This window comes from Silurus aristotelis (genome assembly GCF_946808225.1).
Source record: "Silurus aristotelis genome assembly, chromosome: 4".
Lineage (NCBI taxonomy): Eukaryota > Metazoa > Chordata > Actinopteri > Siluriformes > Siluridae > Silurus > Silurus aristotelis.
The window spans coordinates 11,332,952-11,347,535 of NC_139577.1; the positions used below are offsets into that span (position 1 = coordinate 11,332,952).

Here is a 14,584-nt window from a genome sequence, read left to right on the forward strand (position 1 = left end):
CATGGAGATGTTTAGGAGAGATGGCAGTGGAGTTTTTAACAAGATTGTGGAAGGTGAGAGGATGCCTGAGGAATGGAGAAGTGTGCTGGTGCCGATCTCTAAGAATAAGGGAGATGTGCAGACCTGCAGTAACTACAGGGGAATAAAGTTGATCAGTCACACCATGAAGTTATGGGAAAGAGTAGTGGAAGCCAGGCTGAGAGAAGAGGTGACAATCTGTGAGCAACAGTATGATTTTAATGCAGAGGAAGAGCACCACAGACGCATTATTTGCTTTGAGAGTGTTGATGGTGAAGTATAGAGAAGGTCAGAAGGAGTTGCATTGTGTGTTTGTGGATTTAGAGAAATCGTATGACAGTGTGCCGAGGGAGGAACAGTTGTACTGTATGTAGAAGCCAGGTGTGTCAGAGAAGTATGTGAGGGTGGTGCAGGACATGTATGAGGACTGTGTGACAGCAGTAAAGTGTGCAGTAGGAATGACAGACTGGTTCAAGGTGGAGGTTGGACTGTATAAAGGATTGGCTCTGAGCCCTTTGCAGTGGTGATGGACAGGTTGACGGACGAGGTCAGACAGTAGTCTCCATGGACTATGATGTTTGCAGATGATATTGTTATTTGTGGTGAGAGTAGGGAGCAAGTTGAGAAGAGCCTGGAGAGGTGGAGGTATGCGCTGGAGAGAAGGGGAATGAAAGTCAGTGGGCATAACACAGAGTACATGTGTGTGAATGAGAGGGAGGGCAGTTTAGTGGTGCGGTTGCAGGGGGAAGAGGTGGAGAAGGTGGAAGAGTTCAGGTACTTGGGTTCACCAGTGCAAAGTAATGGAGAGTGTGTTAGAGAAATTAAGAAAAGATTGCAGGCAGGGTGGAGTGGGTGGAGAAGAATGATAGCAGGATTGATTTGTGATGGAAGGGTATCTGCAGGACGTGAAAGGGAAAGTTTATCGGACTGTGTTGAGACCTGTGATGTTTTATGGTTTAGAGACAGTGGCATTAAGTGAAAGGCAGGAGGTGGAGCTGGAGGTAGCAGAGCTGAAGATGTTGAGGTTTTGTTGGGAGTGACGAGGATGGACAGGATTAGAAACGAGTTTATTAGAGGGACAGCACATGTAGGATGTTTTGGTGACAAGGTGAGGGAGGCGAGATTGAGATGGTTTGGACATGTGCAGAGGAGGGACATGGGGTATATTGGTAGGAGAATGCTGAGGAGGGAGCGACCAGGAAGGAGGAAAAGAGGAAGGCCAAGAAGGCGGTTGTGGATGTGGTGAGGGAAGACATGCAGGTAGTTTGGTTTAAAGAGGCAAATGTAGAGGACAAGGCGGGTATGGAGACGGATGATCCTGTCCAGAGTTGCAGTAATTTTTCACAAAGATCTCGTATTGAGGATGGGAGAGTCGGAAAGTCTCCACCAGCACATCCCAAAAATTCTCAATGGGGTTAAGGTCTAAGATCTGTGGTGGCCAATCCATGTGTGAAAATTATGTTTCTTGCTCTCTTTACCACTCTTTCACAATCTAAGCCTGATGAATCCTGTCATTGTCATCTTGGAATATTCCTGTGCCATCAGGGAAGAAAAAATCCATTGATGGAATAACCTGGTTATTCATTATATTCAGGTAGTCAGCTGACCTCATTCTTTGGGCACATAACGTTGCTGAACTTAGAGGTGTCTAACTGCAGCAACCCCAGATCATAGCACTGCCCCCACAATCATGTACAGTAGGCAATAGGCATGATGTATGCAACAGTTCCTCCGTCTCTCTTCATACCCTGATGCGCCCATCACTCAGGAAACAAAGTCAGTATGCTCAAGAGTCCAATCTTTATGCTCCCTAGCAAATTACAGCCTTTTTTTTTCCTGATTTGCATCACTAATAAGTGGTTTTCTTAAGGCTACACAAATGTTTAGTCCCAATCCCTTGCATGTGGAAATGTTCTTTTCTTTCACTAATATACATATCTGTATATCTGTAAGTTCTATTATTGTTTATTTAAGATTTGATTTCACCAAACGTTTAATGGAACGATCACGATCATTCAACATGTTTTTCCGACCACATTTCTTCCTTGAAGATGATGCTTGTCCACTATCCTTCCACTTTTTAATAATGCGTTGGACAGTTCATAACCCAATTTTAGTAGTTTTAGCAATCTCCTTGGATGTTTTCTTTGCTTGATACATGATAATATAACTTCTCAGACTAACCAGTGTACCACTGTTTTATGTAGTGGGAGGGAGCAGTTGTCCAAGATTGAATGTACTTTGAACAGCATCCTTTTCTCATACACTATCTTCAAAGAGTTTAGCTCCTCCTCAACAACATTGCTTTCCTTGCGGATCAGTCTGTAGAATGTTTGCGTCTGCCACTCTCTCAACCTGCTTCCCCAGCATGCCACAGCATACAGTAGAGCACTGGCCACAGCAGTCTCAAAACATCCTCAGCATCATCCGGCAGATGAAGAAATAGAGGCGGCTTTTTCTTCATTACTTCAGTAATTATAATATAATTAAATTTCTGTGTTTTTCAACAGCGTGTATTTATTTCATTCTTGCACATTTTCTGACCCATTATTTGTTAAAAGCATTAAAAACTGAATATTTTCCTTTTAATTTATTTTTTTACACACGTAAGAACTGCCTATTTCTGCTTATCTGCTTTGCTTGTTTACACCAACTCAGAGGGTCTTCGGTCTAAGTTTTTCATTAAGAACCTCTTTGGGAAATCAAATTAATTTAATGCGACCTCTTACTCAACCACCCCCCAATCACCCTGACCACTCAACCCCCCAAACCACCATTTCAAGCCATGTTTTCTCTATTGAGAAATGGTCTCCTGTGTATAGCCTGTTGCACAAACAAGGACCTTTTCACCTATCTGTGTGTTTGTGCGTGTGTGTGGGTGCTCTAATAAGCCTCTCACTTTCAACGAAGCCGTGTTTGTCACCTGTGAGCCCATCTGCATTGCAAATGTTTGAAAACGAAAGCAAGGAAAAAAAAACAAAAGAAAGAATGGAATAGAAGTCAAATCGCAGCATATCACATTGCACACAAAATAAATGGCCTGGATAATAAGAGGCATGTAGTGATACTTTGTATGTGTGCAAGCTGAGTGATTGTAAGCTGTCGTGGAATAGTCACGCATTTACATGGCATGGGCCCCAGCTTTACAGTATAGAGATTGAAGGGGGAAGGTACTGTAATAACGGTTTATTTATTTATTTTTTTTTAACTAAAACAATATTTGATAATGTTTGTACAGCTTTGTATACAGTCACAAATTGTGTTATTTTTTTCCACAGCCTAGGGAGGCAGTATAATTCCACCCCCCTCTGTTGTACGTTTTGTCCTTCCTTCTGTTTGCTAGTAGCTTTGTGCCACTGCTTTGCTTGACTGGCATGTTTATATCTCCCTGTTGTAATCCCAGCGGTCTGAAGTGCACTCATCCAGCTGGATTAGCTTTACGCCTGCGAATGTTCTTTCTTTTTTTTTTTTTTTTTTTTTTTTTTTTTTTTTTTTTTAATTGAGACCGAAATGCTTAAAGTTTCCTGTCACTAGGCATATGGCAGAAACTTAAGACAGCACACATTACGAGAGTACCTTGGCTATGCACTTTCTTCTGTATTACAAACACCTTATTTCTTTATAGACTGTCTCATATACCACTCGGATGATGGATTTTTATTTCCCTGGAGCTCACAGTGATGCCAAACCATAGCTTCATCTTGTCAGAAATATCTTGTATTCAATCAGAAAAAGTCTTCAGGCCTTTAAAGTGAGGTTTTGAGACATTTTTTGGTACTGGGGGGGTGTAGTGGTGTCTCTCTTGAAATGAATAAAAATGGATCTTCATAAACAGTGCAGTTTACCATAAAATGAAAATAATTAAAAAAGATAATAATAATGGACTTTCCTTAGAGGTTAAATATTGTAATATTGTTTTAAAATGTTCTCATGAGTGTAATATATAAGGTTTCTATTATTTTTAGGACATTGTCCTAATAGAGGAAAGTATTAAAAACATGTATTTTAAAAAAAAATTTCCTTTTTTTTTATTAAAATGGTAATATTTATAGATGACATTGCACATGAATTTAATAAGCCAGACTGAGGGATTTATTGGGAGTATTGATGGGATTTTTTTTTTCTCGCTTGGTGTGTTAGGCTTATGATCTGCCAGAGCAGAGCACAGTACATGTGGTGTTACCTCCAGCTGGTTCCATACGTCGCTCCGAGCTGGTGCTGCAGCGCAGACTGAGCAGAGGAATAGACAGTCTGACCAGACTGGACCTCAGCGCCTCAAGACTGCCTGCCACCTCCACTGGCCTCGCTGTCATCCTGAAGAATGAAGACTCGGACACGCAAACAGGTACAGACACATTGGTGTGTGTGTGTGGTAGAAGCTTGACAGTGGTGCTGGAATTTATTTCTTATTCTTATCCTTTTTCCCCCCAGACCATTTATTTTTAGGGCATTTGGCAGATGCCGTTATCCATAGTGACTTAAGGGTTAGGATTAACTTAGGTTTAAGAGCCTTTCTCAAGGGGTCAGCTTCCACCTTCTCAGGAACCTATTTTTTAAATGATTGTACATTTCATAATGGTTAACATTGTGTAATCTGACAATATAAGTAACACGGTTTCTGCTGCTGATTGCTGTATCACATCTCGTAAAGATTTTAGTCTTTTACTAAGAAGATGCTGACCACACTAGGATCCCAAGCCATCTAGAGAGGTACAAGTTCCAGTTGGATCCCACTTTATGAAGATGTTGGACATTGGACCTAAACGATAAATGACCTCTTAATCAAGCCTCAAAATAACATTCAATATGCTGCTTGTCCATCATTGTACATTAAAAGGCTTTGGCATGGAGGAGTTGGTGATGAATCTATAATGATTTCAGATTTTGAGCTAATTTAAGAGTTGCACTAGAGCTCCTGGTTCCACAACGCCAACTGACTGTAGTAGACCATAGAATGGACATTACTCATAATCATACATCATTTTTATAATGTTTTAATGATTTATAATCACACTCTTGGTGTCATCCAAATGATGATGGTTTCCCTTTTAAGTCTGCTTCCTTCAAAAATTTCTTCCCCAACAATCCCCCAACACGCCCTAACACACATCCCAACATCAGATTCACGAAGATTTGGTCCGTGGCTTACAGAAGGATGGACACCTCTACTCTCGAGTCTTGTCAACTTTTTGAATTGACAAGAAAAAATGGAAAGAATTGACAAGGCTTCCTCTGATGAATTTAATTGCTGTGCTCATGATGCCTTGGAAGTGGTAATTTGCACGTTTTAATCAAGTCAGTTCACACTTTTGTGTTTTGTACGTCCATAGTAGGGGAAAGAGCATGGACACCTATATGAAAGTGTGTCTTTTGTGCTCTGTCCGAGCATATAACCCCCATTATAACCACAAATAGTCAGAATGACCTTTTGGTACTGTTCTACTCGAGTGAACTTTGAAACATTTTGAATAATTTTGGAATGATATTGCAGCAGTGGCCAATAGCAAGTAGTTTAGCTGCAAGCTAGCTAAAATATATACAGTATTTCATTTATACTATTCACACAAACTGTGACCACTATAGAGGAAACCCTGCTAATTTTAAATCATTGGCTTTAGATCAGTTAGTATAGATAGAGTATCTGGTTAAATCTATTACACTGACCATACTAATCCCACTGAGAAGGTTGTTCTACTTTACCTGATTACACTTGGTACAACTAGATGCTAAGCTGCAGTGCTGTGAAACTGTTGCCCCTTTTTGATTTTTTTTTTATGTATTCATTAATTAATTTTTTGCATATTTGTCATACTCAGCAAATTATAATTATTACACAAACACACAGCTGTCCAAAGGCAGGTTTTTTTTCTTTAATAAATGAATTCATAATTTTTTATTTTTTATTTACCCGGGTTATCTTTGTGCAGTATTAAAATTTATTTGATCTGAAACATTTAAGTGTGACAAATACTTGAAAAAATACTTTCTCATAGCACTGTACTTAATATTTGTCACTGTTGTTGCTGTTCTATGCTATGCTTTAGAATGTTGCTTAAATGTTTGAGTTTTCCTACAGTACAGCACAACTATTAAAACCGTAGTTGAAGTAGCTGTTCATCGGCTTTTTGTGCTCTGACACAGCAAAGACATGCCTTCATGGCGGCGTCCAGGTTTTTTTTTTCCTTGAGTTTGCATGTCATACATTTTGAGGTGTTAAATAACATTTAAAAATTACCGTATTTTTCGGATTATAAGCTGCTACTTTTTTCCCACGTTTTGAACCCTGCGGCTTAAACAACGAAGCGGCTAATTTATGGATTTTTCCTGGGTTTTTCCCGGTTTCACAAACTTCAAGCCAATAAACTGAGCGACATAACATTACACCAATGAAATTTCCGAACGGAAACGAAAAAACGAAAGACAGTGTCTGGCTTAAACAATGAAGCGGCTAATGTGTCTGGCTTAAACAACGAAGCGGCTAATTTCCTGCCGTACGGGTAGGAAAACACACCTCATCCACCATCACCCTCAGCACTGGCGCCCCCCAGGGTTGTGTTCTGAGCCCCCTGCTTTACTCAATGTACACACATGACTGTGTGGCCACATCCAACTCCACCACCATCATCAAGTTTGCTGACGACACTGTTGTGGTGGGTCTGATCTCCAACAATGACGAGACGGCCTACCTACAGGAGGTTAAAAACCTGGAGAGATGGTGCCAGGAGAACAACCTTCTCCTGAACGTCAGCAAGACTAAGGAGTTGATCGTGGACTTCAGCACAAAGCGGGAGCGGTCATACCAACCTATAAACATCAGCGGGACCCCAGTGGAGAGAGTGGACAGTTTCCGGTACCTTGGTGTTAACATCACACAGGATCTGTCTTGGTCCTGTCACACCAACACCCTGGTGAAGAAGGCCCGGCAGCTTCTGTACCATCTGAGACGCTTAAGGGACTTTAAACTACCCTCTCAGGTGCTTAAGACCTTCTACACTTGCACCATTGACAGCGTCCTGACGGGTAGCATCACTTCCTGGTTGAACGTACCATCCACACTGAGCTCCCTAACCTGCAGGACATCTATAGCACACGGTGCTGGACAAGTGCTAGGAAGATTATAAAGGACCTCAGCCATCCCAACAATAGACTCTTTTCTCTGTTGCGTTCAGGAAAACGCTTCCGCTCCCTGAAAGCGAACACAGAGCGAATGAGGAGGAGCTTCTTCCCGCAGGCCATCCGGTGTTTAAACCAGGAAACACCCAGGATCTAGAACTGGCCCACTCTCTCCATCATCATCACACTTCTCTGTACATATATTCACCTTCGCACCACGTCACTTTAAACATATCTCACCGTTCGCACCACGACACTTTAAACTCCGGACTTGCACAGCACAGTGCGCTTTTTATTTTATTCATACCACACCATATTGCACATGGACACTTTACGGACCCTTACACCACACCATACCGCACACGGACACTTTATGGACAACCCACCACAAATTGCCTATTGTTTAAATTTTTTACTACACATTGTTTACTGTTTATATGTATATTTGTTTCATACATTATCTCTTTATATATCTTTATACCTTATATTCTTTTATTTTATTTATTTATTTATTTATATTTTATTTTATATAGTTTTTCTTATACCTTATACTTATTTATCTGCCTCCTTTTCTTTTCCCCCATCTTATTCCCTCATGCCGGACCATCGTATAAAAACATTTCACTACATGTCGTACCCTGTATGTATGTGTATGTGATGAATAAAATTTGATTTGATTTGATTTGATTTGAATTTATGGATTTTTTCTGGGTTTTTCCCGGTTTCACAAACTTAAAGCCAAAAAACTGAACCACATAACATTACACCAATGAAATTTCTGAACGGAAACGAAAAAACGCACCTCACCTGTGTTCTGAGCTGCACGGCATCGGGAGAAAAAAACTTCCACCGGTGGTGATTTTTAAACTCATGACGATGCCAAAAGAAAACGAGGAGAGAAATTGTTGTGAAAGGAAGGAGGAAGACAGTGAACAATGACTTTCTTGGTAGGCTACTGTTTAGATACAAGCCGTTGTAACGCGTTGAGTCTGGGTGAAGGGAGAGCTCACTAACTCCAGGTGCAACAGAAATCATATAAGCACAGACAGGTTTCCAAAACTCGTGCTTTTTTATTTTTCTTGGCAACAGCGTTACGGGTTAGTCAAAGAAACTTAGAAATCAGCATCAGAAAATAATAAGGACATATTCCTCGGTCTTGCACACATGCAGTAATAGCGGAAAAATGCGGCGACAGGCTATTCCCAAAATGCCGCTCTGCTCTTAAAGGAGCCACAACATATTTCACCCGTTACACCGTGTAACAGACACTGTCCTTCGTTAAAGCCTGTGTAAAGTTTATTAGTTTCAATGTAGACACGGCTAATAGACAGGTGCGGCTTATTTATGTTCAAAATAAAAATCTTTGTCAAATTTTTGTGGGTGTGGCTTATATATGGGTGCGCTTAATAGTCCGGAAATTACGGTACATTATTCAAATAAATGCAGAGCGAATGAGAGTCCTTATTGACATTTAAAACACAAATGCAGCGTGTTGCAAAGGTCTATAAAGACTTAAACAATTAAAAAAAATTTTAAGATAAGCCGCAACTTGCTGTTAGTTAAGTTCCAAATTAGAACCTGCGAATTTTCAGAGCCACGAGTTCCGAACCGCGAATTATATTTTGTACCATGGTGCTATTGTGAGACTGTAAATTCTCTCTCACTGTGTGAGTTATCATCAGTAGCTAACACCACTTCTATTGGGAAAAACGTCTTTTTTTTACTTCCTTGGTACAGACATTTTCTGAGTTTATTGTAACACAGTGTCCTATCCTGCTCTCTTCCAGGTTCGTCCTTGTCCATTTCGGCGGGTATTTTTATGATGCAGCCATCGTCACGCTCCACGTTGACGGGCGCTTTTTAAAAGCTGTCCTATGTTCGTCCTTCCGCTTTCTCGGGTGGCTCCCCAACCCTCTCGCTTTCTCCACCCAATCCCATGTGCATCTTTATCTAACCGTCCTCTGCCCCCTCGCGTTAAAAGCATTAGCATAATGGAGCGCTCTCACAACAATGTCATAAATTAGACAGGCCATGCTTTATAAAACCCCACTCCACTGGATTTATTGAGAATCGTGTCAAGGTACCACATCCTTCTTCTCAGGCCCATGCTTTTAACTCTAATGAGAACACTGTGGCCAGGTGTGTGTGCGTGTGTGTGTGTGTGTGAGTGCGCGCGTTTGTTCTTGTGTGTCCGTGAATTAGACAAGGGTGGGGCAGCCAGACAGGACGCGTTCTCCATTTCATTTACCATAAAGATTTCTAGTTGGCGTTTCTCCCGGCTAATTGGATTTGCGGCTCCTTTGTCCTCGTTGTGTGTGTCTGTCTGTACACTTCCTTATGCACCTTGTCCTTGTCTGATCCCTCACTTGCAATCTTCCGCTCCTCTCTCTAAACCACACAATGGCTGCCGCCGGCGCAAGCGGAGCAGCAAAAGCGTTCTCTAAATATTTCTCGTCAACGGAAACATGTTCACCGAAATTCAGCCATGTCTAAAATGCAGTTTTACTTGTGTTTTCTCTCTTTTTCTTTCTCACTCCTTTTTTTTTTCTATATTTCAGGATAAGTCCATTGGTGTTAAACGTGTCTTGGATAACTCATGAACGCTCACACATGATCTGTGCTAATTCTCATGTATATGGTTGTGTCAACAGAGCCCAAACCACACAGCACTTTCTATGTCTTCTGTAAAACGGCATGCAAGTCTGTTCAGCCAGGGAAACTGCGTGTACGCTGCCAAAACTGCAAGCAAGGAACTTTTACACTGAGCCGGGTGAGTGTCTGTGAATCTGCTGCTGCAACAGCAACGAATCAGGAAATAATTATTTAAACTTTTTTCACATTTTGGCAATGATTTCACAAAATGACAATTTTCCAGCGGACTACTACAGAACGACAGAAATGACTGAAAACCATGTAAACCATATCTTCATAGAGCTGGCTTAGTTATTTTTGGGCATTGTCCTTTTGGAACAGGTTCGGAAAGAAAATGTCATGCTACCACATCCAAAGATATTCTATACAATTGTGTGTCTCCATCTTTGTGGTTTGACGAAGACTCGCGTATGAATAGAAAAGTCAGGTGTCCCAAGAGCTTTGTTTTGGTGACAGAAGCTTCCAGTTGCACATTTTAAGATTACATAAAGTATAAATAAAATAAACAATAAAATAAAAAAGAATATAAAAGTGTTATTGCTCATGTTTATAAAGAAAAAGAAATGAAGATTACTACAAACTAACAAATATAGTAAAGCAATTGGAAGAGCTCCACACCAAGACTGCACTGCATCTTGTAATGTAGTATGTCCATGGATCCACTTTAGATTGCCTGATGTACTTACACTGATGTAATTGTTAATGCACCATTCACTGGTTGTTGCTGTTGTTGTTTCTTATTTTAATTAACAATACATTTTATATAGTTGAAGGTTCAAATTTGAAAAACCTTGGCGAATGCTTGAAATGTATTGTGTGACGTAGTAATTATAATGAAGCTACTGCTATTTTCCCTTCAGCAATATAATATAATAATATAATGTATTCCTGGCAGCTAAACATTTTCTTACTGCAAAACCAGTACAACTGACTTTGAGACCATTCTGACCAAAAAGTTTTAGTAGCCCTAAGGCAACTAAACTTCGCAATTAATAACAAACAATGATATAACTCAACTAAATCAAAAATGCATGACTCATTTTCTGCACCAGGTGTGTGTGTGTGTGTGTGTGTGTGTGTGTGTGTGTGTGTGTGTGTGTGTGTGTGTGTGTGTGTGTGTGTGTGTGTGCGCGTGCAGCCCGGGGCTGGTGTTATTTGTTGCTCCAGCATATGGGCATCTGTCCCACCACACTATATCCGCAAAGTCTCTGCACGCTCTCCGCAAAGGCTGAATGACAAGCCGCTAAGCTCCACCTGCCTTTTCTTCCTGCTCACAGTGGTCCTTGGCACATCGGGACACTGCCTTGTTCGCTGCCTGTGTGCCAGCGTAGTGTGCTTCCTGTGCCAATCTCATGCTGAAGCTGGCTCTGAGGATCCTATGGCACTGCCTGCCAGATTGTGTCCTTAGAAAATTTTCCTGATATGCAGCAAAAACAGGGGCCAAGGCAAATGTCTTAAACTCCACATCTCACAAGTTTTTCATTTCATATATTTAAATGGACATGAATATGGGTCAGATTGTTGTCTCAGTTTGTGACTGTTGGCTGTACTTTGTGTGTGTCTTTTAATGTACTAAGTTCTACCTCTGAATGAAAAGCTCTTTGTTTAACACTGCTGCTTTGATGCCTTTAATTCAAACCCTCAACACATTGGTTGGATTCCTGGCAACCAGAATGCTTCTGCACAAGCCACACATGCCAAATCTGCACACATGTGGGTAAAGATGCTGAACAGTGATGTCATGCTACTTCTGGATCCAAGCCCTGCTGTGTACTTTGAGGGGCATTCAATTAAAACCGGGACTTTTAATGTTACAGGTATAAAAATGGATGCTCACGTGGCGGTACTGCACCCAGTAGTATGTAGACATTTGAACAGTGTAAACGTTTGCCCAGGCAGAGAGACCGAGCTGGGAAGGATGTGCTGCAAGTTAGAGCAATAAAGGATGGAGATGGAAATGTGTTGACTAGTGAGGAGAGTGTGTTGAGAAGATGGAGAGAGTAATTTGAGCAGCTGATGAATAAGCAAAATGAATGGGGAATAAAGTTGATCAGTCACACCATGAAGTTATGGGAAAGAGTAGTGGAAGCCAGGCTGAGAGAAGAGGTGACCATCTGTGAGCAACAGTATGGTTTCATGACGAGGAAGAGCACCACAGATGCATTATTTGCTTTGAGAATGTTTATGGAGAAGTATAGAGAAGGACAGAAGGAGTTGAATTGTGTGGTTGTGGATTTAGAGAAAGCGTACGACAGTGTGCTGAGAGAGGAGTTGTGGTATTGTATGAGGAAGTCTGGTGTGTCAGAGAAGTATGTGAGGGTGGTGCAGGACATGTATGAGGACAGTTTGACAGCAGTGAAGTGTGCAGTAGGAACGACACACTGGTTCATGGTGGAGGTTGGACTGCATTAAGGATCGGCTTTGACCCCTTTCCTTTGCAGTGGTAATGGACAGGTTGACAGACGAGGACAGACAGGAGTCTTCGTGCACTCTAATGTTTGCGGATAATATTGAGAGGGAAGGCAGTGGAGTGGTGTGGTTGCAGGGAGAAGAGGTGGAGGAGTTCAGATACCTGGGGTCAACAGTGCAAAGTAATGGAGAGTGTGTTAGAGAAGTAAAGAAAAGAGTGCAGGCAGGGTGGAGTGGGTGGAGAAGAGTGGCAGGAGTGATTTGTGATAGAAGAGTATCTGCAAGAATGAAAGGGAAAGTTTATAGGACTGCAGTGAGACTTGGGATGTTGTATGGTTTAGAGACAATGGCATTGAGTTTAAGACAGGAGGGGGAGCTGGAGGTAGCAGAGCTGAAGATGTTGAGGTTTTTGTTGGGAGTGACGAGGATGGTCAGGATTAGAAATGAGTTTATTAGAGGGACAGCGCATGTAGGACGTTTTAGAGACAAGGTGAGGAGGAAAAGAGGAGAAAAAGGCCAAAGAGGAGGTTTATGGATGTGGTGAGGGAAGACATGCAGGTAGATGGTTTGATAGAGGCAGATGTAGAAGAATAGATGCCTGTAGAATGCTCCTTTCAGCTAGCTTGCTAAAATTGTTGAGACTTTTATTTTAATAAATAAACTTTGAAGCCATTTAATAGACAATGTAGTTTTTTTGCAAATGATTATAGATAGTTTAATAAATGTGTTTAGTTTTGAATACATTTTATGTATAGCAGTTTTAGAGTTTGTCTCGGTTAGTTTGAAGGAGACTATAGGTCCCCTGGTGGTCTAGTGGTTAAGATGCAGCGCTCCCACCGCTGCGACCCGGGTTCGATTCCCGGTCAAGGAACCATCCCCAGCCACTCTTAGTGCCGGTCCCAAGCCCGGATAAATTGGGGAGGGTTGCTTTAGGAAGGGCATCCAGCGTAAAACATGTGCCAAATCAAACGTGCGGAGGATCCGCTGTGGCGCCCCCTAACGGGAGAAGCCGAAAAGAAAGTTTAGTTTGAAGGAGACTATAGAATAGACTATATTCTGTACTGTGCATTCGGAAAATATTTTTCTCATTAATCTACACTCAGTACCTAGTTACACTCATTATGACTATGTTCAAATTCTGGAAATGTCTGTAAATTTTTTTAAATAAACAAATGTGAAATATTACATCCATAAGTATTTAGGCTCATTAATCAATTCTTAATTAAAGCCCCTCTAGCAGCTATTACATCCTTCAGTATTTTTAGGTATGACACAACCAGCTTTACACACCTGGACTGGGGGATTTCTGATACTCTTCATGGTAAATACTCTCAAGCTGGGTCGGGTTGGATGGGGAGTGTCGGTGGAGCATTTTTTTTAGGTCTCTCCATAGATGTTCTGTAGGGTTGAAGTCAGGGTTCTGGTTGGGCCACTCTAGTGCATTTACAGAGTCGTCCCTAAGCCACTCCTGTGATGTCTTGACTGTGTGCTTAGGGTTGTTGTCATGTAGGAAGCTGAACCTTCGATCCAGACTGAGGTCCTGATCCCTGTGGAGCAGGTTTTTATTAAGGTTATCTCTGCACATTGCTCTATTCAGTTTTCCCCTTAACCCTGCTCGGTTACTCGGTCCCTGCTGCTGAAATACACCCCCACAACATGATGCTACCCCCACCACACTTCTTCCCTGATTGTTCAGTTTGGCTGGGTAACCAGCTCTTGGAAGAGTCCTTGTTCTGCCACACTTCTTCCATTTCAGAATTATGGAGGCCACTGTGCCCGTTTGAATCTTAAGTGCAGCAGAAATATTTTTATACCCTTCTCCAGATTTGTGCTTTATAGATATCCTGTCTCTGAGCTCTGCAGGCAGTTCCTTTGACCTCATCACTTGGTTTTTGCTCTTATATGCATTGTCAGCTGTGGGGCCTTCAAAAGAGAGGTGTGTTCCTTTCCAAATCATATCCAATAAATTTAATTTACCGCATGTGGACTCTAATCAAGGAGTAGTAACATCTCAACAACATTCAAGAGAATTAGGGGGCATCTGAACTCATTTTCAAATGTAGTTACAAAGTGTCTGAATACGTACTGTATGTACATGTGATATTTTGCTTTTTAAAATGAAAAAAAAGGCGTTATGGGGTACTGAGTGTAGAATAATGAGAAAAAAATAATTTCAACGATTGTGGTATCAGTAACATAACAACAATGAAAAAAGTGAAGGGTGTCTGAATACTTTCCGAGTGCACTGTATGTCTCTGTGTGACTCTGTATAATTCAGGACTCTATAATTGTAGCGTCCCTCAACCGAGCAGGAAATGCACGGCACGCTCAAACGCAACCTCTTTTCAAATCAGGCTGCTGGATTCTCCCAGCTGGCTCAGGGACAGAGTGC

At 41.4% G+C, this 14,584-nt stretch overlaps 1 protein-coding gene across 1 annotated transcript in view; it reads left to right on the top strand.

Moving 5' to 3' along the window:
- Window positions 1-14,584, top strand: part of prkn (parkin RBR E3 ubiquitin protein ligase) — a 162,550-nt gene that overhangs the window by 68,480 nt on the left and 79,486 nt on the right. The window contains 2 exon segments of the mRNA XM_083540027.1: window positions 4,159-4,363; window positions 9,783-9,901. Of these exon segments, the coding sequence (XP_083396153.1) occupies window positions 4,159-4,363; window positions 9,783-9,901 (324 nt within the window).